Genomic DNA, 27,943 nt, shown 5'->3' with positions numbered 1-27,943 from the left:
AAGTAAGTGAGTGACCGCTCCTCCGCAGTCTGAGCCAAGTCAAGTCAACCCAACACCACCACAGTGACAGCAGAAAGGTTGGTTGTTTTCTTTAGAGAGTGATGTGATTATAGACTATAGTGATTAACATAAATGACAGTTTGACTCTAAAACAGCAGCGATCCGGCAGCAAACAAAGCTTTGCTAGAACAAGTCTTTGAAAACGAGTTGAACGATGCTCTTCAAAACTCACTTATTCTCATTGGGCTAAAAGAAAGAAAGGGGGGAAAAAATCTTTGGGCATTGGTTACAATACATAGACAAACGTCAACATTTTCATCAGGAGAAATACACTAGCCTATATACTTGTTTGTTTGTTTGTTTGATTGTTTGTTTATGTCTAACTGGTAGGCTATTATCCGTACGTTTTTCAATGCTATTCCACATCTCAGAAGCAAACAGTTATAGGCTACACTACAATTATTTGAAAACGTTTTGTTACTTTGTAGTTTGAGATTATTAGGCTATTACAAAACATGCATACAGCATGCACACACTCACATTTATCTCACTCTGAGAATGTCTGGTCCCCCCTATTCCTATTCTAGCTGGGAACAGAGCAGCAGTATTTTTCAGAAGCATATTGGGACGGAGGTGTCGATCATTTATGCTAGGATGTCTCCTTCTTTCTTCTAGAAGGGGGGTTAACCTTTTTGACCTATGGATTACATAGCGCGCGTGCGTGCATGCGTGTGTGCGTGCGTCCGATTCAGGACATTGCTATGCTGCATGTAGGCCTTTGGCCTCAAGTACAAAGTGGTCTTATCGAAGTTATCCTTTATCACTCTACCCTAAGCATTTTTGTAATTTGTTATAATCATTTGGTTCCATTTGTACACTCTCAGAGTATAAGCCCCATATACTTTGTCTAATTGAAACTGTCATGAAATTCTCAAACGGCTGTTTTCTTAAAAAAAAGAAAAAAAAGAAAAAAAAACATAAATAAATAAATCGTGAATTGTATAAATAAATAATGACCAGTTTTACTTTCGATAGCATGCACTTACAGTAGCCTATAATAGGCTAGGCCTACTACTTTTGTAAAAAAAATAAGAAGGGGGAAACATACTTGAAACAGAGTATAAATACTCTGGAATAAAAGGAAATTTCCTTTTACTAAAAAAAAAAAGAAAGAAAAAAAACATATTTATTGACCAATGCATTTTCAGCAGAGGAGATGGCAGCCACATCTGGTTCGAATAAGAGAGAAGATATGATGGAGGTGAAGACGGAGCCATCGGAGAGAGCCAAGGAGACGCGTGGCAAATACCTGAACAAACTGAAGCTGTCCGAGCGAGTGTCCGACCTGGTCAAGAGGACCAAGAGGACGACTCTCTCTGCAGAGGACAGGAAGTCCAAACAAAAAGCCTGTCCCTCCACTGAGGACACCGGCCCACCCGGTGAGCTTAACCCAGGGGTCTCCAACGTTGTCAGGCCAAGGACCCCTTAGTTGAAAGAGAGGGATGAAGCAGGGACCCCCACAAGCTTCGTAGTAACTCTGAGGACCCCCTAGGGGTCCCGGACCCTGAATTACCCATTAACTCATTGACTGACAGGAATTAATTAAGACCTTTTTAATAGGCCTACCTCAAAAACATTGGCCAAATTTTCAAACAATATAAGAAAGCGGGAACAATTTAGAAAATTGCCGATCTACAAGCTGCTATCTTCACAATATTCATATGTTGAACAGAGTTATGTTGAAATGTAATGCCTCAACTTCTAAAATTCCAAATGTTTGTCAGGGTGGGGGGTCCCCAGTTCAAATATGATTATTTCGTTGGGTCCCCAGTTCAAATATGATTATTTCGTTAGGTCCCCAGTTCAAATAAAATATGATTATTTTGGTGGGTCCCAAGTTCAAATATGATTATTTGGTCTATTTATTTAGTTTTGCACCCCAGACAGTTTTTAAGTTGCTTGATTCAGCATTTTAGAATTTAGATATTTGATACTTGAAAACATTGCAAACAAAAGTCAAAAACCTAATAAAAAGCTAAACTAATGCAACAATGTCCTTCCAGGGGGGGAAGTGTTGAGTTTTGAGGAGAAGCTGGGACAGGGTCTCCTGGAGGAGGCCTGCAGGGAGCTGCTCTGCAGAGAGGAGGAGCTGTTTGGAGGTAGGCTGCTTGTCACCGTCATCACCTTCTCGAAACGCAACATGCTCCTCTAAAGCAGTGGTTCTCGACACTGTGAGCCAGGACCTGTAAGGGGGTCCCCAAATGATTAAGGTGGACTGTCTAGATCAGTGGTTCTCAACCTGTGGGTCGAGACCCCCACGGGGGTCCTCAAATTATTTTGGGGGGGGGATGATTAACTTAATGTGCAAGGGTATCTGCACATTTCTAAAGTGACAAATTAAACATTGACCAAATTGTCAAATGTTAGAGGCAGAAATTGTGAAAAATTGTGTGCGCGTGCGTCTGCGTGTTTGTTAGATCCTATCGTATAAAATGATCTTTTGTTCAATTCAGTCCTGGACATTTTAAGTCTTGCATGTAGGCATTTGGCCTCAAGTACAAAGTGGTCTTATTGAAGTGTATATCTATCCTTTATCACTCTACCCTAAGCATTTTCATAACATTGTTATAATCACTCTTATACACTCTCTTGTACTCTTGTACACTCTCAGAGTTACAGACGTGTAAGGGTCCATTTGGTTCTATTTGTACACTCTCAGAGTTACACACATGTAAGGGTCCATTTGGTTCCATTTGTACACTCACATACTGCGTTCAAACCTGGATAGTTCGAACGGCGCGATATTACATACAAAGTGAATGCAAAGACAAGACCACACACAAAAGGGCGCGGCGCGAACCATTCGAACGGGGAGGCGTGAACGGTTGCTTCAGTATCTTCTCCCCAGTTCAAAAAAAAAAGTGAAGCGACTCCCAAAACTTTGCTTCCCCCCGACTCCACCCATCATGTTCTGACAGCCAATCTGCGTTGATGTTGTCCGGAGACACGGAAATGTTTTGGGTGTTTGGTTTTGGGACTTTTTCCAGCTGTTTCTGACGTGACATGTTCTTTTCTTCTAGACTAGAAACAAAGAAATAGCTTCTGGTTTGAATGCAGCATCAGAGTTAAGGTCTTTGCACACTGCTGCGTTTTTTGTTGCGTATTGCCTTTTTCAGGGCAAGAGGAGAGGGAGACATAGAGAGAGCAAGGGACCGAGTGGTGCGCGAAACGGGCGGCAGTGTGCAAACGTGACTGACATAACGTGAGGTTGATTTTTTATTTGCGCGCTCCGAAATTCACTCCGATATTCGGCACGAAAAACGCAGCAGTGTGCAACCAGCTTTACAGACCTGTAATCTGAATCTTTCTTTCCTCCATACAACATGTGTAGCTCCTCCCAGCTGCCAGGAGGAGGAGCAGGTGGACAGACTGCACAGAGACAACGAGCGGCTGCTCTTCAGCCTGTGGACGGTCGTCCACGACTCCTTCGGCCCTCCCTCCTCCTCCCAAGGTTAGAATCGAGCCGGCAAGCCCCCCCAGAACCACGGTAGAGCGTTGAAGCAGCCTTAGCCTGGTGGTCAAACCCGGGAGTGCAGTTAAGCGCTACTGCGCGTGTGTGTATGCTAATGCTACAGATTACCCTAGTGCGGTATGAATGAATATAAATGAATGTATACCCTCTATTGGTTTTTATTCTTGGGACAAGGCTTTGTTTTACTTTCCTTTTTATTATTTTTAGTGTTATTTTGTATTTAGTTCAGTTAGTTCGTTATTTTGTTAGTAGGGATGGGACGATATGAAAATGTCATATCTGACAAAATAATGACAAAATAAATCGCGATTTACGATATTATCGCGATAATCAAAATTTGATAGAGAGTGAAAAATAGAATGTATATTACCTTTTACCAATTATAGAGGGTTTAAGTGGTACCGGATATGCAGCTCGGCAAATAAAAGGTGAATTGATCCCAGTGCATAACGGAGGACGATATCACGATATATTAAATCTCCACGATACGATTATCGTGAGTGTTTTTTATCACGATAAACGATATTATCGCGTATCGTCCCATCCCTAAATGTTAGTTTTCGTTAACTATAATAACCTTGGCCCGCAGACCGCCTGGAGGCTCTCCGGAGGGCCGTGAGGGTGGTTCAGCAGCAGGAGGAGCGAGACGCGCTCTGGAAGGACCGCGAGGAGGCCCCCCCGTGGCGTCCTCACAGCTGCCTGAACACGCACGACACGCTGCTGCGGAAAATGGTGGAGTCGAGGCTGAAGGTAAATAAACTCCATGGTGACCCCAAGTTTCCCAAGGAGCTTTCTGGGGGAAAAGGGGGGTTTGCCAATTATGGGCATCACCTCCTGTTGTCAGTTTTTAGCGCTGGTTATTCAAAAATAGCAAACGTACGCGCTCGCAGCGCGGCACAAAGTCGCTTGCGATTTCTGAACATTTTTGAAAAATCTTGAAAGCGTGAGAAATACTGATTTAGAAGGCTTTTGTTAGAACTGGCCTCAAACCTGACGCCAATGCTTTCCCAGTTTTAAAGGGTTGATAAGATTGTCATGTAGTCTGTCTGTTATTAACACAGTTAAGGCCCTTTCCCACTGGGCGCGATGACGATAAAAACAATATTGTTTTCAATTGAAGTGTATGGCAGCATCCACACCACAACGATAAATCCGCCATAATTGATTGTGAACGCCAACATATCTTTATCATTATCTTGATGAACCATTAGGCCTATAGATGTGTTTCTGTTTTCTTCTGTTTATTTCTCCTTGGTTTTGCAGGCAGCAGCAGAAGACGTGTCTGTGTCGTCAGACGTGTTGTCCTCCCCTCTGAAGAGAGACGTGTGCGAGGTGGGGAAACGCGTCAAGGAGGACCTGATCACCGTGGTCACACAGATCAGGTGGGGAGAGGGACAAAGATAGACATTAAAGGGATAGTTAAGGCAGTGGTTCTCAACATTTTCAGGCCGCGACCCCCAAAATCATTATTAGCTGGGGACCCCCCCCCCCCCCCCCCACCCCACCCTGACGAGCACTAAGAGTTGAGGCATTACATTTTGTATAATACAGTTCTATTGTGAAAATAGCAGATCTACAGTACTACGCAAGGCGTTGTGAGCGTGTAGATCAGCTATTTTCACAATTCCTGCCTCTAATAATTGACATTTTGGCCAATGTCTCATTTGTCATTTTAGAGGTATTAAAAAGTCCTTCAATTGTCACTTTAGAAATGTGCATATACCCTCTATACATTTAAACATTGTGTTGGTTTGTTTACTGTTCAGTGAGAAAACAATGTTGCACATTAAGTTTGGGGACCCCCCAAATGATTTGGGGACCCCCTAGGGGTTTCGACCCACAGTTTGAGAACCACTGAATTAAGGGATAGTTCACCACAAAGATTTCTAATAGTTTTTAGTTTTTGTCGCATTCCTAAGCCAATCATTTGAGGAGACTCTTTGTCTCTCCATAAGGAACAAAGCAGGCTCTTTGTGTCTCCATATATAGCCCCTTTTCCACAGACCCCACTCCACACCACTCCACACCACACCGCCCACAGGTTTTCCACTACAAGGACCTGGGTAGAGTGGTGTGAAAGTGGTACTAAACATGGTACTAAAAAGTATCCACTCTAGAGTAGGTCTGAGCTAGGCCAAACAGGGCCAAACACTTTATAATGACTGATCACTCACTGACTTTTCATTTAGACCACCAGGATATAGTTGTAATACATGATAATAGATTCTATTGTGTTATAACCACTATTATAATCTATTATAGTGTATTATAATTATCATAGTAATACATTAATACTTTATATTGTATTATAATCACAGTTATAATCCATTAGAGTGTATTATAATCACAGTTAAAAGGGTCAATTTGTTTCTTACCGATAGGGGTACTTTTGTGTAATGGAAAATGTAGATATTTTTATGTGGTGCGGTGTGGTGTGGTGTGGTGTGGTGTGGTGTGGTGTGGTGTAGTGTGGTGTGGTGTGGAGCTAAAGCTGCAGTCGAAAATGGGCTATAGAGAACCACTGCTGGTCATAAAACTTATGGCTAGTAATGTGACAAAAACAAAAAAGAAAGTATCCATAAATTCAAGTCTCAATGGGGTCAGTAATCGATAGAGAAAAAGTATTTTTGGACAGAACTTTCCAGGACCAAGAACTTTCAAGAACCTGTGAAGTTCCGGGACCAAGTTCTGCTTACGTTTCCATATAACCAGTCCTAACCGGGAAGGTCGGCTCGCCCTGCCAATACAGTAGGTTCCCAGAACCTTGTCTGAAACCGTGCCGTACACTATGGAAACAAAACCAGAACCAAAAAAATTGGTTCAGCTTCTGGAAAGTTCTGGTTCCAACTTGTAGTGGAAAAGTGTTGTGTTTAGTGACCTCAACCGCTACCCTGACCTAGACGGCTGACCATGTGTTCTTGTCAACACAAATGGGTCTTAAAGGGGGCAGACCTACATTCAGAAACACCCCCACTTAGAAACATCCCCATTCAGAAATACCCCCACTGAGGTTAGGGTTTAGGTTAGGTTTAGGTGACACCTCCAGAATAATGGAAGTCAATCTTCTGAATGGCATGTTAAAGAGGTTCATGAGTAGAATCACACTGAGAGAAAGAATGTGTCGTCACGTGGGGGCTTCAGCTGGGGGCTTGTGATTAGCAGGTTTTAAGACAGACAATGTGAACTTGCAGATTGGCAATTTTCACCTATTCATGGGTTTTCATTTGTAGTCCTAAACTGGCCATGTTGAGGACCAACACAGGTGTTTCAATTTGTCTGATTGTCATAGAACTATTGTTCTACGCCAATCAGAACACCTGTGTTGGTCCTCAATATGGCCGTGTGTAGGACTACAAATGAAACCCATGAATTATGACGTAATAAAAAATCAAACCTCGGTTCGAAGTGAAGCAGTGAACTTTTATTCTATGTGTTCTAGAGCTATGAACTCTGTGTTCTAGATCTATACATTCTTCCAATTCTGCATGAATGAATGATTTTATCTGGAGGGCCGAATTGTCATGTGAAGCTTGACCAATCCTCAATTCTGGACGCACGGGACACACATATTCTTCAAAGAAAAATGAATTGTCATGTGGGAAGCTTCAAAGTATGGTCTCGTTGGACATTTTTAATCATCCAATCATCAGACCGGGACGGACGGGACACACATATCCTGGATGTACGAGACAGATAAAACCTGTTCATTCTGGACTGGAATGACCATATATGGACATGTACGGACACACAAAGCCACTCCTTGGAAGCGACTTTCACCGCTTCAAAAAAAGAAAAAGAAAAAAAAAAATGAAATTGATGATTATCAGTAAATCGTTGCTTGTTGCCCCCCTACAGGTGGTGTTACCCCGAGGACATGGACGTGGTCAGCCTGTATGCTGGACTGTACCACCAGGTGTTCTCCAGCAGGCTTACCCAGAGAGTCCACTCTGCGCTGGAGCCTGAGGACTGTGGATACCTGCTGGTCTGGATCAACCACATCTATCCCGAGTACGTCACATTTAGACCTCAACGCAAATCTGTGTCACTTTAGATTTGAACCACTTTAACCTTTATTTTATGCTTTAGCTGTTGAAAAATAGCTGATATACAAGCTCACAGCGCCGCGCTGCGAGCTTGTAGATCTGCTATTTTTTTTTAATCGTGAATATTTGTGCAAGTCTTTGAATATGTTTGACCTGAGTCTATAAATGTCTTCTAAATCCTTCTTCTAAATCAGTGGTTCTCAAACTTTTTCATGTCAAGGACCCCCAAAATTACATGCATTTGCAGGGACCACCAAGAAGCAAATATTTGGGTTACAAATGTTCGCTTTTAAAAATATATATTCAGGGAGTGTAGTGCCCGGCCTCGACCCGATCCGATACGCGGCTTTCCGGAACCGGCAAGGTTCAGAATCTCCGTATGCAGACCTGATGTCTGACATAGATCTCCATATATGGGCATAAAATGGATGCAGACAGACAGACACAGATATCTCCATATGGGCATAAAAGGAAATCACGATTTTTCTAAAATAGCAGATCTACAAGCTCGCAGTAGGTTCCTGCAGAGCTAACTAACTAAAGAATGTATGAATATATGAATGAATGAGTGAATGAGTGAATGAATGGTAAACATAGTGGTTGTTTTGTGTCCCACACGGACATCCTGGATGGATGAATGAATGAATGAATGAATGAATGAATGAGTGAATGTATGAATGGTAAACATAGTGGTTGTTGTGTCTCCCCCCAGGGACATCCTGGGCCATAAAGAGCTGTGTGCTCATATAGACACGCACACGCTGGGAACACTGGTCACTGCTGAGGACCTCACACTGCTGGAGGAGCACTACCTTACACACAAACAGGTACGCACCTCCTCTCCTCTCCTCTTCTTGGGCATCTCTCCTCTCCTCTCCTCCCCTCTCCTCTCCTCTCCGCCCTCTCATTGTGGGCTCGTCTGAAAGACGAGACCAGTATGTTATACCAAAACTTTATAGGTCAGGTTTATTCTCCTCAAAAATATTACAGTACCGACAGTACAAAGGCAGGGCCTTTAGCCAATGAGGAGCAGCGTTCTTGGTGACATCACCACCAACAAGTGCGACCTGATATAAATAACAACAACACCCACATGAAATCTTTAGGCTCGCTGAAAGTAGTGTTGTTTCAAGTTTTAGTCTAGTTTTAGTCTAGTCAAGCTCACAACGCGTTGCGCTGCGAAGCGTTGTGAGCTTGTAGATCTGCTATTTTCAGCACACAACACCTAGAGCAACCAAACATAAAATTACTCTGTTCTCCACTAGTCCCTCCTTAACGTTTTAATCTAGTTTTTGTTTTGTTGTTGAAATTGTCAGTATATTTAGTCTTAGTTTTAGTCATAACAGCTTAGTTTTAATTTAGTTTTCGTCAGTGAAAAAACGCAGTCGACAAACATTTTTCGTCAGAGTTTTAGTCGACAAAATCAACACTGGCTGAATGGCGAGACCAGTATGTTCTCTCACATCTTTATAGACCAAGTCTCCTTTACAGACCAACTGGCAGGGCCTTTAGCCAATGAGGGAACAGCGAGCCCACACTGTTTCATAGGAACAGTATTTCTAGTTGGACTATGTTCTTTAAAGGAGCACTGCAGCCATTTTCAACCATGTCTTCATAAAATTGGTCCTCACCAATTATAATATAGTATAATGTAATATGGCTCCAGTTCTGTCTACTCACTCTGTGTCTCATTGAAGGACTGTGGATATTTCAGAAAGTCAAGTGGATATATTTTGTTACGAATCTGTTTCACCGGAGAGTGATTCGAAGTCTTAGTCGGTTGTGGATCTTCATCATAGCTTTGATAATAACATTAAAAGTTAGGGTACATAAGCCTAGCGTAAGCAAGCAATGGTCAAATTCTGAAGTCTGCTCTTCCCACATCAATATTTTTTGCATACTATCTGCCTCTGTCTTTGCCAACTTTCTCTTCCTGCCATGATTACCAGGCCTTATCATATTCCAGAGGGTCTTCTCTTGCTTCACATGCATTATTTGATGATGAGGACACATCCTGTTATGTTCTCAATAGTTTCTGCAAGGCACTGTTGTTGTTTGCACTTTACTGTACAATTGGCCCCTTTTCCATCGGGATTGAACCGGTTCCGTTTGTTTTTTTCCCCTTCTTCTTCTTCTTTTTTCTCTATATCGTATTCGACACACTGCTGCCAACTAGTGTGTTGTGAGTGTCTGTGGATTTCAAACATGTTGAACCAATATGAAAGTTATTAACAAGAGCTTTGTGACTTCTTTGTTTTTCTATTTCCTGAGTTACCGTTAGTGGAGCCCTAAGGGTCCATTTGGTTCTGTTTGAACACTCTCAGAGTTACACGTCCCATAAAATATCACTCAAAGATGCCTCTCCGTTCAATCCTCCTCCCCTCCCCTCCCCTCCCCTCCCCTCCCCTCCCCTCTCCTTTCCTCTCCTTTCCTCTCCTCTCCTCCCCTCCCCTCCCCTCTCCTCTCCTCTCCTCTCCTCTCCTCTCCTCTCCTCTCCTCTCCTCCTCCCCTCTCCTCTCAGGACAAGGTGAACAGCTGGGTTTCCACGGCTCTGAAGCAGGAAGTGGGGCATTGGCAGAGTGGGCGGAGTCCCGAGATGATTGACAGCTACTGTTTCAGCCCCCTGGCGGTGCTCGTTCTGGAGGTACGGCGTTAGCCTATATTTTACTTTTATTCATAAAGGCCACAATAGCAGCCGTAAACAAACACCATCTCTCACTTCCACTGCACTGTCTGATATAAGTTCCCTTCAGCCTGAGAAAGCATCGCTGTCATCAGTCTCTATTCATTTTATATTTTTTGACCCACCGTCTCCAGTGCTTGACTGCGTGTGTATTTAACTAAGTAACTAACTATGTATAGCATAACGTCATTGTCGGGTGGAAACCTCGTATCTCCAAGTTTCAAATTTGTATGTTCTTTTGCAAAGTAAAGCCCTGCTTCATCAGACAGGGCCGTCACACAAAAGTAGTGAAAACAGCAGATCTACAAGCACACAATGCCTCGCGGTGCGAGGCGTTGTGTGCTTGCAGATCGTCTGTTTTCACTAGTTTAAATCATTTTTAAAACTAGAAGCTGGGCCGCCCTTCGGGCGGCCCAGCGTCTAGTCGGCGACCTGGCCAACTCGGAACAATGTAAATAGGGAATGAATGCCCCGCCCTTTAATGCAAACCCCATTATACCTGTTTTCATAGGACCCGTTTTGACCATTTGTCTGCCTGTGTCCATTTATGCCCATATATGGAGATATCTGTATCTGTCTGTCTGTCGGTGTCCATTTTATGTCCATTATGGAGATCACTGCAGTTATAGTTCTGGGTCCATTTTATGCCCATATATGCCCATATATGGAGATCTGTCTATCTGCGTCCATTTTATGCCCATATATGGAGATCTCTGTATCTGTCTGTCTGTGTCCCTTTTATGCCCGTATATGGAGATCTTTGTGATTCTGCATCCATTGTATGCCCATATATGCCATATATGGAGATATCTGTTTATCTGCGTCCATTTTATGCCCATATATGAGATTTTTCAAACAGATGGTCAAAACGGGTCCTATGACAACAGGTATAATGGGGTTTGCATTAAAGGGGGAACCGGCACTGTGTCTGCAACACAGTCGGAGGCACAGACAGATACAGAGATCTCCATAATGGGAATAAAGGGACACAGACAAACAGATGGAGGAGGAGACAAACTTAATGCAAACCCCATTATACCTGTTGTCATAGGACCCGTTTTGACCATCTGTTTGCCTGTGTCCATTTATGTCCATATATGGAGATATCTGTATCTGTCTGTCTGCGTCCACTTTATGCCCATATATGGAGATCTTTGACCATCTGTTTGCCTGTGTCCATTTATGCCCATATATGGAGATATCTGTATTTGTCTGTCTGCATCCATTTTATGCCCATATATGGAGATCTATGCAGACACAGTGCCAGTTCCGGAAAATCCTGATGTCAGACATCAGAATCCGAACCTTTCGTGCTGGTTCCAGAAAATCGTGTATCGGGTCGAGGCCGAGCACTGCACTACCTGCTGCGGTGGGGAACGCACGTGCCGAATTTGAAATAGGGAATGAATGCCCCACCCTTTAATGCAAACCCCATGAATGCCCCACCCTTTAATGCAAACCCCATTATACCTGTTGTCATAGGACCCGTTTTGACCATCTGTTTGCCTGTGTCCATTTATGCCCATATATGGAGATATCTGTATCTGTCTGTCTGCGTCCACTTTATGCCCATATATGGAGATCTTTGAAAATCTGTTTGCAAGTGTCCATTTATGCCCATATATGGAGATATCTGTATTTGTCTGTCTGCATCCATTTTATGCCCATATATGGAGATCTATGCAGACCCACCCTTTAATGCAAACCCCAATATACCTGTTGTCATAGGACCCGTTTTGACCATCTGTTTGTCTTTGTCCACTTATGCCCATATATGAAGATCTCTGCACACACAGTACCGGTTGCGGAAAACTCTGATGTCAGACTTTATGCCCATATCTGGAGAACGCGCGTGCCGGTGGGAAGAAGGGTTCTCGAGATACGCGGATTACATACATACATACACATTCACAGAGGTTTTGTGTTGACTCATGTGGCGTACGTGATGTCAGAGCCTTTTATGAAGTGATGTCACAATGACTCAGTGCTTGCGCCGATTTCCTCCGGAACAGCCTGATGTCAACAATCAGCTCCGCATAAGGAGATTCCGAACGTTTCGCGCCTGTTTCGGAAAACCGCGAGTCGGGTCAGGTCGAGGCCCGGCACTGCACTCCGCGCGGCGGCGGGGAACGCGCGTGCCGAATCTGAAGCCGGTGGGACGAACGGTTCTCGAGATACGCGGATTACAAACAAACAAACAAACAAACAAACAGACAGAGATTTGTCGCATTTATAGATAGATGATAAATGCAAAACTAATGGTTTTGGACATACAAGGTTTTCATTGGACAATGACGATAAGCTGCAATACCGCTGGATGACCAGTTTTGTACTTTTGCTCAAGTACATTTAGATTTGTTTTCTAATAGCCTACTGCAGTATTGATAATTTTACTTAAGTAAAACATCTGAGTACTTTTTCCCACCACTGCATGTGTACCGTAGCTGGCAAGCAGGCTGTCGGTTTGCTTTGCTATGATTTCTCAACCGAGTGATGCCTCATTCACATACAGAAAAGCCAAGCTAATGGTTTGCTTGGTAATTCAATGTATTCTCTATGCAAACCAGCTTTTAAAATGTCCAAGCTGGAAAAAAAGCTTGCAATTTTTTAAAGCTGGTTTGCATAGAGAATACATTGAATTACCAAGCAAACCACTAGCTTGGCTTTTCTCAGTGTGAATGCAGCATTAGAATCATGCAAAGACACCCTACCCGACCCCCAAAAATCTATCTATCTATCTATCTATCTATCTATCTATCTATCTATCTATCTATCTATCTATCTCAGCCCTATACTCTTCAGCTGGGTGTATAGAGTGCCAGTAGGAGTTGAACAGGTTGACATGTGAGCTGCAGGTCATTAATAGTGTAACAGTATCACAGAGGACTCCACCCTCCTGTCTATATAGTCTGACCCCATGTGTTCCATTGACACAATGAACGCACGCACGCATGCGCGCACGCACGCACGCACACACACACGCACGCACGCACGCACACACACACGCACACACAAGCCACGTGACCATGTTTTACAATGACACAATGAATGTCATGATCACACCCGCACTACATCTCTCACCATGCTAACAATACATGTTGTTAGTTGTTGTACACTCTCAAGGGTAAGGGTCCATTTGGTTCAATTTGTACACTCTCAGAGTTACAGACCTGTAAGTGTCCATTTGGTTCCATTTGTACACTCAGAGTTACAGACCTGTAAAGGTCCATTTGGTTATACTCTCAGAGTTACAGACCTGTCCATTTGGTTCCATTTGTACACTCTCAGAGTTGCAGACCTGTCAGGGTTATTAAACAGAACTCATGTTACTGAACAAACACTCTATAGCAATGAGTACCTATGACAATATAGAGCCTTAAGCTTTTAACTTTTAATGTATTTTTTTAACCAAAAAATATCACTTTACCCAACATGTATTTCTCAAACGTCACAATGCAAGTTTGGAATTCATAGCAACAATAGTTCCACCATAAAATGCAGGAGATTTTTATTTTATGGTTGTTTATACGTTTATTTAATGGTGTGACTGTCTTCTTGTTAGACTGGTTTCCTATTTAGTTCTTGTCGAGTGAACAGGCAGTTTGTCTCTGTAGGACAAGTCATCTCATGCTTATCCATACAACACATTTCATATGACAAGCCAAGTTATTACATGAAAAAAAACGTAGTAATATAAGAAGGCATTATTATTATTATTAGTAGTATTTAAAGGGAATTGTCACTCACACTCAACCTCCCACAAACGAATAATCCAGACAGAACACAACACATCCCTAGATGATGCCAGGGCTACAACACTACACACTGCCTTGTCCCAACTGGGGGGAAAAACAGCTCCTATGTGAGAATGCTGTCAAATTAACCCAGTGGTTCTCAACCTTTTCAGGCTGCGACCCCCCAAAATCATTTTAAGTGGGGACCCCCCACCCTGACGAGCACTAAGAGTTTAGGCATTACATTTTGTATAACACGGTTCTATTGTGAAAATAGCAGATCTACGCGAGGCCCCGTGAACGTGTATATCGGCTATTTTCACAGTTTCTGCCTCTAATATTTGACAATTTAGCCAAGGTTTAATTTGTTTTAAATTGTCTGTGCTGTACACTTAAACGTTATGTCGGTTTGTATACTGTTGAGTGAGAAAACAGTGTAGTGCACATTAAGTTAATCATCTGGGTAACCCCCAAAATCATTTGAGAACCCGGTGTCCTGACCCACAGGTTGAGAACTACTGGACAAAACAACAGCTCAACAGCATAAACTAGAAGCAGTGCTCTTCCGAGCACAGGTCTCCACCAGGCCGTGCGTCCTGGTGGTGCTACTGTATAATAGACCAATGTAAAACGGGTGGCATAAGTTCTTCACCTTAGATCTTTCATGGCAATCGGACGCAGCATGCATGATTTGAAGCATTGTGTTCCAAAAATGTGTTTTGCTAAAGTCTACCTGCTGGTGGCGCTATAACAGGCCAATGTGAAAAAGGTAGCATTTGTTCCTTGACCTAGTGGGAATATGTGTGGCAAATTTCACAGTAATCGCAAGCTGCGTTGATGATTTGAGGCATTTTGTTCAAAAACTGAGCAATCCTGCAAACTTTGGAAGCTAATATTAGCCAATCAGGATGGAATGTGAAATATCAGACGGATCGGACTTGATCACATGACTATAGAGATACTGTGTACCGATTTGCGTGATTTTTGGATAAAATCTCAAGGAGTAATATCCAAAAATGTGTTTTACATAAGTCGGCCCAAAGGTGGCGCTATAAAAGGCTGATGTGTAAAATGCAGGGCAAAGGTTTATCCTTAGCCTCTAGGGAGTGCGCTTACAAAGTTTGTAACTGATCGGTGGAGTTATAGGTAAAACCACAAATTGGCCTGTTATAGCGCCACCATGAGGCTGATTTCAAAAATTTGAAGTGGCATTTCTTCCTCGACCTAGTGGGAACGTGTGTGCGCGATTTCATGATAATTGCACTTTGCGTTTGGGATTTGAGGTATTTTGTTCAAAACGGCTCAATCCTACAAACTTTGGAAGCCAATCTTAGCCAATCAGGATGGAATATGCAAAATCGGACAGATCCGTGTTGATCACATGACTGTCGAGATACTGCCTCACGATTTGTAGGATTCTTGGACAAAATCTGTAAGAGTAGTGCACAGAAATGTGTTTTGCAAACATTGGCCACTAGGTGGCGCTAGAAAAGGCCCATTTGAAAAATTTAGGGCAGAGGTTCTAGATTGGCATCCAGGGAATGTGTGTGCTCACTTTGGCAGCGACCGGGCCAACGGCGACTGAGATTAGGTGCACACAAACTGCGAGGACGCACGGACGCACGGACGGACACACGGACGGACGGAGGGGAAAACATACTCTCCCCCATGCCTTCGGCTGGTGGAGACAAAAACCCCCCTGGCAGGCAGGCAGGCAGCCGAGGCAGGTTGCTAAAGAGCTCCCCCCTCCTCTGTTTTTTGTTGTTGTTGCTTTAAGCCAAGGCCAAAGCAATGCCTGGGAACTGCCAATATCCTTCCTCCCTCCCCATGTCTCTGCACGCTGTTTATCAGTTCAGTCATGTTGTGTTATGTCTCTCCACACTGGCATAAAGGCATAGCCTACTTTGTAACCTCTCTCTCTCTCTCTCTCTCTCTCTCTCTCTCTCTCTCTCTCTCTCTCCCTCTCTCTCTCTCTCTCTCTCTCTCTCACTCAATAGTAGAAGGAAAAGGCCTGCCCTTTATTAAAACAAGACAAACATGTTTTGGCCACAACAGCTCTTCATCAGGGTGCCCTGTAGTTGTATACTACTGGCTTCACCTGCCGGTGCCGTGTGCTAGGGCATTAACGACTTGTGATTTTTTTCAAGTCGACTCGACTCAGAAAAAAGTTGAGTTGAAGTCGACTTTATCGTTTGATTACACACACGACCCCCCAATTATTTTGGGGGGTCCCCAGATTATTAGTTTAATGTGCAACATTGTTTTCTCACTCAACAGTAAACAAACCAATATATTGTTTAAGTATCTAGACTCTAGAGGGTAAAATCTTTAACATTCACATTTTTAAAGTGACAACTTAAAGGAGTAGTTCACCCCCAAAATGACTTTTTTTTCCTATTGATTAGTCACGCCATGGAGACTTGAGTTCAATAAAATTTTTAGTTTTTTTTTCACATTCCTAAGACAAAAATATGATAACAATAAATTTACCCCCATTCATTCCGGATGGGGACCCGTTTCGAAACGGGTCCCCATCCGGAAACAATGGGGGTAAATTTACTCGAATCAAAAGTTTGTCTTAGGAATGTGACGAAAACCAAAAAATATTATTGAACTGTACTCTCCATGGCATGAGTAATCAATAGAAAAAAAGTCATTTTGGGGGTGAACTACTCCTTTAGGGACTTTTTAATACCTCTAAAATGACAAATTAAACATTGGCCAAATATTAGAGGTAGAAATTGTGAAAATACTAGTCGATCTACAAGTAGATGCTGAGCTAGGACCACACATATGGGGTCATCGGTATCATTTGGGGGGATTAATTCTCATAGTGATTTTTGGGTAGGTATACACCTCTAGTGATAGGAAAAATGTGATAGCATTGCATCTGTGGTAGCTTTCTCTGTGCAATCTATCCTTTTATAACAACATGCCAAAAAACTGTTTTCAAAATCCGAATGGAACATTCTACTTCAAACTGATGATTCTCCCTTAGTATTGACCCTCTGTCTTTGAAAAATGGCAAGGATAAAGCTCAGACTACATGTTTTTCATTGTACGTTGACATGCACGTCCTCAGTCATTGTAGTTCATTGTCAGACTGCATCTGTTCTACAGCTTGTTGGAAAACTTAAAGTTATACCATGTAACTTTTTTTATAAAACAAATCTTAAAATTGTCCTAACTGTTAAATCGCTAAAGTTTTAGAACACCCACTCCGTTATTTTCAGCTTCTGAAGCCTTCTCTTTATATGTTTTCTTCTTAGCAGTGACAGGGGCGGGATTTCCCGGCAAAATGACGTAATCTGCATCATCTGTATACGTTGTGTATACGTTGGCCAATCACATCGCAGATCATACACACATGATACACTACCGGCCAATAACCGACTCTTCAGGAAGTAGCTTCCCTCAGCAGCCAGTGTTTACGATGGTGAAGGATTCTTAACCTCTTATTCCCCAAATCCTGCTCAGAAAATTACGTTTTACCACTCCATGGATTCGTATCGGTTGCGGTGGTTTGCGGCGCCGCTCCGGTGGTCCGCGGTGGTGGTCCGCGGTGACTCCGGGCGAAAAACGGGCGAAAAACGGACGAAAAAAGCAATACCGCGACTGACCACTAGTTTAGCAACTTACACAGTATAGCTTTAAAGTGGCAAAAGAGGAAGATGAATGATGAATGCTTTGAAAGAATAATGAACTAGTCTAATGCTTTAACTTCCCATTTGATGAATGCCAAGCAGCCTAACCTTAACTGATGTAACGTCAACAAATGTAAGAGGAAACTCAATACAATGACACTGGTGAATTTGCATCTATCAATGGGAAGGTCTGTTAATCATGAATAATGACTTCTTCATTTCTTACAGGTTCTTTAGGACATTATAGCCTCAATGTAAAGGTCAGGCCACACAAATAATGTTCCCCTGGAGACTGTTGTGTTGCTGCCCATGAGCAAACACAGACTGAGACAGATATGGGGTCATCAGTATCATTTGTGGGGAATGATTCTCATAGTGACTTTTGGGAAGGTATATACATACCTAGTACTAGGAAATATGTGATAGCCTTGCATCTGGGGTAGCTTTCTGTGTTATCACTTCATTTATAACCACATGCCAAAACACAGTTTTCAAAATCCAAATGGAACATTCTACTTCAAACTGACGATTCTCCCTTTAGTATTGAAAAATGGCAAGGATAAAGCTCAGACTACATGTTTTTCAAAAAGTTGTTAAAAGTATCATCTCTAGAAATGGTACATATTACAGGCAGTGACAACATACTGTAGTGACTAGACTACATTACATAAGATGTACTTTTGTTTTCATGAAAGGTGTAACACAAAGGGTTCCTTTATAAATAACCAAAAGTTTTTAAACCATGTTTACATACATAGATTCTAAAGAAATGTATTGTGAAATTCATTAAACTAAATATATTGCAAGTGTGCTAGAACATATCCAAAATGCCCACTATTTGATCCGCTTGTCCTAGTATAGACAACCTCTGTGTAATCTAATTTTTGGGTTTTCATACATGTAGAATCCATTATTTTTAAATGGTCAGTCTCACATTTTAAGGTCAGGTCAAGGTTACTTTTGACCTCTGGGAGAACAACAAATGGAAACAACTTGATGAATATTCATCTTTCACTTAATTAAAACTCATTTGTAGGCGATCCAGAGTATACTCGCGAAATATACTCGAGTATTTATAGTGCCGATCCCGAGTATACGCACGATATTTACTGTATACAGTAAAGCTGGCAAGGGCTACGTACCGTCTGTTGAAAAGTGCTGGCACGGGTGGACTCGCCGATTCATCATCATCATCGCGCATCCATGTGCACACAATAGTGATCCCTTAACATGGAAGCCAACGGTCTTTCTCATCTTTGATGTCCATTTTCTCCAAAAAACACCTTTGATGCCAAGGATGGCATTGGATTCTCGCTAAAATAGTACAAGCTGAAAGGCATCGATCCTCCATTACTGTTTACGCTTTGGACGACAACACTTCTGGGTAAATCTCAAACATCGTCAAGTAAGGAATTGTGAGCGCGATCTACTTCCGGCCTTCAAAATAATAGACTGGCCGCGGACGGAGCGGGCGGCCGGCAGCTTGGACTTTTAACCCTTTCATGTCTGGAGCACTAAATGGGTTAAGTGTTTGTGAAAACTGTCATGCCCTCATAGGAATTTAGGAAGTCTTGGTGATGTCTGCCTCATCATGACTAAATGCAGTATCTATCATCAGCACTGAAGGTGTCCACCATGCTCAACAGCCTCTGCTAAATGTTCTTGCTCTTCAGGATGACATATTATGTGTGTAAAGGACATTACTATTCACAACATTCACAACATTATTTAGCCAATAATGGGATTGAAGAGAGGAGGGCAGTGATCTTTCTGTGTGTGTGTGTGTGTGTGTGTGTGTGTGTGTGTGTGTGTGTGTGTGTGTGTGTGTGTGTGTGTGTGTGTGTGTGTGTGGATGATACACCCTAATCTTTTACGACCAAGACACACCAGTGCTTAGACTCCTACTACTGTTTTTGCACATTTTGGGGAAGGCATCAGTCAACTCCACCCACATGCATCATGACAGCATCATTCCTGCTCTTTATGGCAGTCTGCTCCCCAGACGGTGAGCAGAGACAGTGATCCAGAATCCATCATGGTGCTGACACAAAGTCTAACTTAGCCTCTGGCATGGAATACATGCATCTCAGCAGGCACTGGGTGTGATATCAAGCATACCGCACATGACCAGCACTGAAGAAGTGCTTCATCATGTGTGTCATGAGAGAAAAGGTGACAACTTATTGTCAAGGTCTCTCCCTGCACATTCAAACTGGTGGATGTGAAGTATAGGAAGAATTAAGTTGTCAACCCAAAATCAGCCAGTCGGATGCACAGGTAGACTGCTGCTGTATCTGTTCAAATGTCTTTGGTCCAGGTGATAGAAGAAACCACTTCAGAGTGCAGTTGATACACTCAAGACTATTACCACTGAACTTGCCTGTCAGCCCTCCGTAATGCAAACACATGCATTTCCAGTGCTGAACTTTGCAACAGTATTGCAATGCATCTGAGGAATGACTACAACATGCATCCCACCGGGTTGCACAATTACATTATAGAGCTGTTCTAGCTGATTCCAGCATACCTGCAACGTGTCAACAATTGTGTCATGTCAATCGTGAGGTGAATACTCTACATGTCAACCAGTGACCATAGCTGCTGCCTGCTTGGACACCTGGATAAGGAGTGATAAGGTGTGAGAGACCTTGACCTGACCTTTAGCACATAGGCCTAAGACTGACTGGCAATTGAATATATAACATTAGAAATAGATTCTACACCTATGACAGATATGGGCTGTCTTGGCCATATATGGATTCTGTTGGTGTGGTATGTGGCCGATGTGGCCTCCATACATGGGCATATGAAGTCCTGTTAGATATGGGCTTAATATTGATGACATTAGGGATCTCCATATGGGCATAAAAAGGATTACGTTAGTGATTCCCCTGACATCACAGTGATGTCAGAGCATGATGTCAGAGCGACACACCCATAGACCTGTGACACACAGTGATGTGTCAGGGGAACCACAGTGTCAGGCGTCACAGAGATACGGACAAGATGTGCCGGTTTTCATAGTTAACTGCGACCTAGGGTCGCAATAACTGATGGTAATTTCCCTGATTCAGCCACATTCCTTGAACCCTAAAACCTTGGGTTAGATAACCAATACCACCTTTCTATATTTGAACAGTATCATAACGCTAAGCTCCAGTCAGCTATCTTGGACGCATCTTGAAAATGATGAATTCCTACATTTTTAGTATGTTCTTAAGCATGCCTAGAGGTCTCAGAAGTAGTTGAAAAACTTTTGTATAGGGGGGTTAAGTAGTATGTTTTCATATAATGACCCATGTAATTTTCGCCTATGTTAATTGCATGATAGCACCCATAAAGCTACCACTGGTGCAAGGCTATCACATATTTTCTAACTCTAGACATGTATACCATGACAAAAATCACTATGAGCATTAATCCCCTCAGTTGATACCGACCAACCCCAGTGGCTCACCGTCTAAAGCTCACAACGCCTCGGATTGCAAGGCGTTGTGAGCATGTAGATCTGCTATTTTCACAATAGAACCATGTTATACCAAATGTTGACAATAAGCAATCCTACTGTTTGAATGCTGTACAGAGGCACACATGAAGCAAAAATAACGATAGAAAAAAAAATCACACCCGTGTGAACTGAGCGGTGGTTTACCCACCCCCACCCTCCCCCCCGCCCATCCCCCCCCCCCCGCCCATCCCCCCCCCCCCCCCCCCCCTGTGTGTGTGTGTGTGTGTGTGCGTGTGTGTGTGTGCCTGGCCTGGCCTGGCCTGAAAACAGCGCCCCTCCCTTAACATGTGTGGTCATAAAAGGTACTACACCACAGGCTTGAGGCTACATACAGACAGACCCACCCACCCACATACATACATACATACAAACATACATACCTACACACACGGCCACGCTATGGAGACCACCGCTCAAAAATACAAAGGATTCTTTTTTTCAACTTCGACTCAAGTACAAATCTTTGAATACCGGTATTGTGTTTTTTTTTTAAAAGCAAACCTTTTTTAATCAAATCTTTGCTTCTGGGGGTCCCTGGACCAGAACATTTTGAGATGGGAGCCTGTGGTCCTTGACATATTTTTTTGTTTTGAATCAGATTACATGTATATGACTGTATTGGCAGGCCTGAAAAATCTAGTTTTGTTTAATAATTGACTATCCATCAGGGTTCCCACGGTCATGAAATTCCTGGAAATATTTTGAAATTAGAAAAATATTTTTCCAGTAATGGAAAAGTTTTGGAATTGATCAAGGGTCCTGGAAGGTCCTGGAAAAAATAGCTATGCATTGTCTTTGGTTATTGATTTTGTTAATGCCTCTGAAATTACAAATTAAACATCTGCCAAATTGTCAAATATTAGAGGCAGGAATTGTGAAAATAGCTGATCTACATGCTCACAACGCCTCGCAACGCGAGGCGTTGTGAGCATGTAGATCGGCTATTTTCACAATAAAACCGTGTTATACAAAATTCCTCAACTCTTAGTGCTCGTCAGGGTGCCGGGGGCCCCAGTTCAAATATGATTATTTCGTGGGTCACGGCCAGGAAATGTTGAGAACCACTGCCATACACTACCTGTCTTTGGGCATTGCGCATAGGAGTAAGCGACTCCTTATTGAGCTGAATTATTGTTATATAGTCCTGGAAACCGGGTTAAATATTCTTGAAAAGTTTTGGAAGAGTTTTGGAAATTAATTGGTAAAGATGTGTGGGAACCCTGATCAATATTTCACTTTGATGAATGATTTGCTCCCTATAATGTGCCTCCCCATGCAGGCTGTGGACAGCTCAGTGAGCGAGGCCAGGAGTGTTCTCAGAGAGCAGAGCCAATCACACAGGATCACTGCACGCCTGCACTGCTTCCTGATCAGGTAACATGCTACTACTGTCAGCAATAGGGATGGGACGATGATCCTTATTATCGTTTATCGTGATAAAAGACACTCACAATCTGGCACGTGCACAAATAGACATCAAAGGGGGCTTGCCCCTTGTAAAGAAATGCAAATGCCTCCTTTCCATGACATACCTGAAATCCATACCATTACGCCATTATCTCCAGTTGACCTGATTATGCTTAGTTCAGCGTGGTATCAAGCACTGAAAATAGCCGACCTCCAAGCTCACAACGCTCTGCGGCGCGACACGCTGTGAGCTTGGAGGTCTGCTATTTTCGATATTTCCACCAAAAGGCCCGTTTAGACATTTTAGCCCCTGCCTCTCTAACATTCTCTGCACGTCCCACAATAATCGTATTGTGGAGATTAAAATTTATCGTGAAATTATCCTCTGTCATGCATCTTATTTGCCCAGCTGCATATCCAGTACCATTTAAACCCTCTATAATTGGTAAAAACTGACCTGGAAATAACGTACTTGAGTCTTCTTTTCACTCTCTACCAAATCTCTTTGCCAAAAAATCTGCAAGCTCACAACGCGTTGTGTTGCGACGCGTTGTGAGCTTGTGGATCTGCAACTTTTTGGCAAATGTTCTGCCCCAGGATAATGCATATTGGGGATATTTTGATTATTGCGATAATATCGTAAATCACAATTTCTTTGGTCACAATAATCCTGGCATGACATTTTCATATCGTCCCATCCCTAGTGGTCAATAGAGCACCAAAGTCTGATGTAATTAATACACCCTACCTCGTCGTGTTTTTTTTTCCCCCATTCAGAATGTATTTTCCATAGACTAACAGTATTTTGACATTACATCAAATAAGAACTGTGTTCTAAAAATAAAAGAGACCGCTAATGTTACCGCCGCCCCATCTATCTATCGACCAATCGATCGAACAACAGTAAAGGTGGGAGAACATGTCCAACGTGTCCAATTTGGTGGCAGTTGCTTCAAACCAGATTGTTCCGTTCCCACAACGTGTTATGGGTATACTTCCAGTACGTTAACAAGGTTAAACAGACAGCCAAATCGGTTTTCACAAGCCAGGAAGCGAGCGCCTTGCTCCTTTTTTTAACAATTACAATCTTCAGTGTGACAGCTGAAAATTAAGTGTAAAACTGTGGCAAAGGCCATTGCTTTGGAAGGTGTAAAAAAGTTCAATACATACAAAAAACACTGCCACCATGTGCTTGTCAGCTTGTTCTCTAATGGAGTTTACTCTGTTATGGAGCTTCTTCTTCCCACAATGCACTGCATTGTGGGAAGAATAAGGGTCTGTGATTCTTAGAATATTAACATAAAAGCGCATCATTTATTTTCTACAAAATAAAAACACAAATAATGTAAACATAAGATTCTAACATGAACATGAAGCATGAACTCAAACTGAGGGCAGAACACAGCTACTGTGTAAACAATAAACATCCCTAAACATCAGAAAATGTTTCAACCCTGCATTATTGTTATCGCCAGTGACATCATCATCAATGTGTTTCTAGTGGTGGACTCCATGTGTGTTGCTGAACATGTGTTCACGTATCAATAAAGAATGTGTGAATGTGTTGCAGTTATAAGAGCCGTCTGGAGGAGTTTGTGAAAGAAAAACATCCCAACTGTCACAACGTGATGAAAGCAAACCTGGTCTGTGTCAAACAATTCAGGTAATAATGTACATAAACTCACGCAAGCGCACACACACGCACAATGTACACAATTTATACACAAGTAAGACTCCCTTTGGGGTGAGATTCGAAACATCAGAGACTGACACAATATGTCCATGTATGGGCATTCCCAGATATGAGCTTACTATTGATGACATCAGGCATCTCCATATATGGGCATAAAAGGGACAAGGACGGAATTCATTTGCAAGTGTGGTTGCTGTGCCAATACGAGTAACACTTGCAAATTAATTCTGTCTTGGCCATATATGGAGCGTGACATGAGGCATGACTGACTGACGCACATGAGCTGACATGACTGATGCACGTACAGAATTGATTTCAAAATACTGATCACAACCTACAAGGAGCTCAACAACCAGGCTCCCTGCTATCTCTCAAACCCCACCTCTTTAGACTTGCTTTCCCCACCTAATTCTACTCTCCCTCTCTGCTATTTTAATCTGTTCTGTGTCCCTGCTAATTCTTCTTTCTTTTTAGCCTTTTAAATTATTGTCCTAATAAAGCTGTTTTTATTTGTTTTGTAAAGCGACTTTGGGTACCATGAAAAGCACTAGTCTGATGTATTATTATTATTATTATTATGAACTGCAGGTTTTCATAATAAATGTTAGCTTAGTTAGTTAGTTAACAGTCGCAATAATTTTATGAGTGATTGAAGAATGTCTGTCTGTGTCTGTCTGTCTGTCTGTCTGTCTGTCTGTCTGTCTGTCTGTCTGTCTGTCTGTCTGTCCAGAGACTACGTGGAGCAGACGGCTGTCTGTCTGCCAGAGGAGGTGAAGACAGCCTGTCTCTCTGCTCTGTCGGAGCTGGAAGACTGTTGCTATGGTTACTTCACCTGTCCCATCCATCTGGAGCTAAAGGTCTGTCCCACAAGGCTCTGTGCTTGGACCAACATTATTTACCTCATACAGCAATGTTTCCCAAACATATATGTGTGTGTGCATGTGTGTGTGTAGGTGTGGTACAGACAGCTGTGGACACAGTGCTGGATGCAGGAAGGAGAGAAGGTGGTGGACGGACTGCTCAGCTGTCTGCACGAACACGTGTCTCCCCTCTCTGACGTCAAACCCTCCTGCATGGAGGTGAGACCGCCTGTCTGTCTGTCTGCCTGTCTGTCTGTCTGTCTGTCTGTCTGTCTGTCTGTCTGTCTGTCTGTCTGTCTGTCTATCTGTCTGTCTGGCTGTCTGTCTGTCTGTCTGTCTGGCTGTCTGTCTGTCTGTCTGTCTGTCTGTCTGTCTGTCTGTCTGTCTGTCTGTCCGTCTGATCTGTCTGTGTATTTTAGGGATGGGACGATAAATGTTATTATTGTTTATCGTGATCAAAAACACTCACAATAATCATATCAGCATATCAGTCCAGACTCAAATTGTCTGTGTTTATTCCTTTGAGAAGTTTTAAGAGAATCACTCTAGACAGATCTACAAACGCTTGCACTTGTTCAGACCTGTAATTAATTTGCACTGTGATCTCTTCCTTTGGGTACATTCATTGGGCACACGTTGCGTGTACTGCTACCTGTGAATTGCAAACTAGTTTAGTATTTAGTGTACATTTTGTATTTTTGGAGTTCTTAGGTATCTGTTTGTGTATCATGGATGTTCTATTTTTGTTGTGATGTCTTGTATGTAAGCAAGGATTGTGTAATTTTTTATTTCTGCCTCTTGGCCAGGTCACACTCGAAAAAGAGATCATGTCTCAATGTGTTTTTATCTGTTTAAATAAAGAAAAAAAATATATATATATATCGTGGAGATTCAAATTTATTGTGAAATAATCCTCCGTCATGCACTGGGATCAATTCACCTTTTATTTGCCAAGCTGCATATCTGGTACCACTTAAACCCTCTATAATTGTTAAAACGGACCTGGAAATAACCTACGTACTTGATACATTGTTTTGATACTTGATACACTCTCTACCAAATCTCTTTGACAAAAAATTGCCGATCTACAAGCTCACAACGCGTTTACGATGTGACATGTTGTGAGCTTGTATGTATATCAGCTATTTTCAAACAATTTTTTACACCTGATAGACATATGATAACTTGTGAAACGTTCTGCATAATGAGTTATTTCTATTTTTGGTTGATGCCAATGTTTTTGTACTTTTACTCAAGTAAATATTGATTACCGGACTTTTACTAGTAACAGAGTAGTTCTTCATTGCAGTATTGATACTTTTACCTAAGTCGTTTGTGCGTGCGTACGTGTGTGTGTGTGAGTGTGTGTGTGTGTGTGTGTGTGTGTGTGTGTGTGTGTGTGTGTGTGTGTGTGTGTGTGTGTGTGTGTGTGTGTGTGTGTGTGTGCGTGCGTGCGTGCGTGCGTGCGTGCGTGCGTGCGTGCGTGCGTGTGCGCGCGTGTGGTACGTGCGTGTGTGTGCAGGTATTAGTCTCCAGGCTTCATGCCATGGTGACAGTGGAGTACGTGAGGAGGATGATGAAGAGGAAGCTGAGGATGAAGAGCAGACAGGAACAGGAAACGGCAGCCAGGCTGACGCTCGGCGACGCCCACAACCTTAACCTCTACTTCACTGAGCAGGTGACGCACACACACGCGCGCACGCACGCAGCACGCACGCACGCACGCACGCACACACACACACACACACACACACACACACACACACACACACACACACACACACACACGTGGTAAAATGTGATATGTGTCTGTCCTCAGGGCTCCACACAGACAGGTGTGTCTGCGGTCTTGTCCAGGTTGGCAGAGGTGGTCAAACTCCAGGACCCAGGAAGCATACAGCTGGAGGTCGCTACGCTAGCCAGAGACTACCCTGACCTCAGGTCTGTCTGGGAGATGTACTTATTGTGTATCATTGTATTCTGTCCAGTAAACAACAGGGAATTATGGGAATCGTAGTTATCGGTGCATAACTGTCTCCTGTGCAGTAAACAGCATGGCAATATATGAGATGTAGCTATTGTGTATTGTTGTGTATCGCGTCCACTAAACAGCAAAGCATTGTGGGAGAGCGAGTGCATTATCTGGCAGCGGCAACTGCTGGCAATCAATCAGTGGCACCTCTGTAGCAGACATTGTTCCGACGACCCATTAGTGCGATGGTACTAACCCTAACCTCAGTAAAACTATGCCTAAACCCAACTCTAACCACCATCGAGCGGCGATGTCTGCAGTGGCCGTTGTCGGCTGCTGGTCCTACTGCCGGCTGGCGGTCCACTACCAGTCCGTGTGGTGGTGCCTGCCGCGGCTGTTGTCGGAAGTTACCGGCGAGTCGACTCCGCGTCTGGCTCCGGTGCCGGAGAATGTGCTCGCTCCTTCTGTTATTTTATCCAGTCCAGTGAGCCCCAAGGCATTATGGGAGATGTATTCACTGAGTATTATTGTATCCTGTCCAGTAAACAGCAAGGCATTATGGAAGATGTATTATTCACTGAGTATTATTGTTATTATTGTTATTGTATTATTGTATTCTGTACAGTAAACTGCAAGGCATTATGGGAGATGTAGTTACTAATATATACCATTGTCTCGTCTGTCTATTGCAGTGCTCGTCACGTGTCGGCGCTCCTGTCCGTCAAAAGCACCCTATCCTCGGCTGACCTTCGGTCAATCAAAAGCAGCGTGGAGGAGGTCCGCCCATCGCTCTCCTCCACCAATCACAGCCTGCCGTTCTTCTCCAAGGTCACGGTCAAAGTGGGCAAACTGGGCCTCAAGACGTGA

General features: G+C 42.9%; 1 protein-coding gene across 1 annotated transcript; it reads left to right on the top strand.

Moving 5' to 3' along the window:
* Positions 1-33: 33 nt before the first annotated feature.
* tnfaip2a (tumor necrosis factor, alpha-induced protein 2a) lies at positions 34-27,943 on the top strand (the record flags this gene model as incomplete). Its single annotated transcript, XM_080744760.1, has 16 exons — positions 34-77; positions 1,209-1,439; positions 2,064-2,159; positions 3,392-3,511; positions 4,122-4,282; positions 4,796-4,914; positions 7,388-7,540; positions 8,288-8,402; positions 10,097-10,219; positions 22,424-22,518; positions 24,122-24,214; positions 24,975-25,101; positions 25,198-25,323; positions 26,627-26,782; positions 26,924-27,045; positions 27,769-27,943. The coding sequence occupies exons 2-16, from the start codon at positions 1,217-1,219 to the stop codon at positions 27,941-27,943; spliced, it is 2,004 nt and encodes a 667-aa protein (XP_080600886.1). The 5' UTR covers positions 34-77; positions 1,209-1,216.

The sequence above is a fragment of the Nannobrachium achirus genome (assembly GCF_963921795.1).
Source record: "Nannobrachium achirus genome assembly, chromosome: 16".
Lineage (NCBI taxonomy): Eukaryota > Metazoa > Chordata > Actinopteri > Myctophiformes > Myctophidae > Nannobrachium > Nannobrachium achirus.
This window is presented reverse-complemented; position numbering and strand designations above follow the sequence as displayed.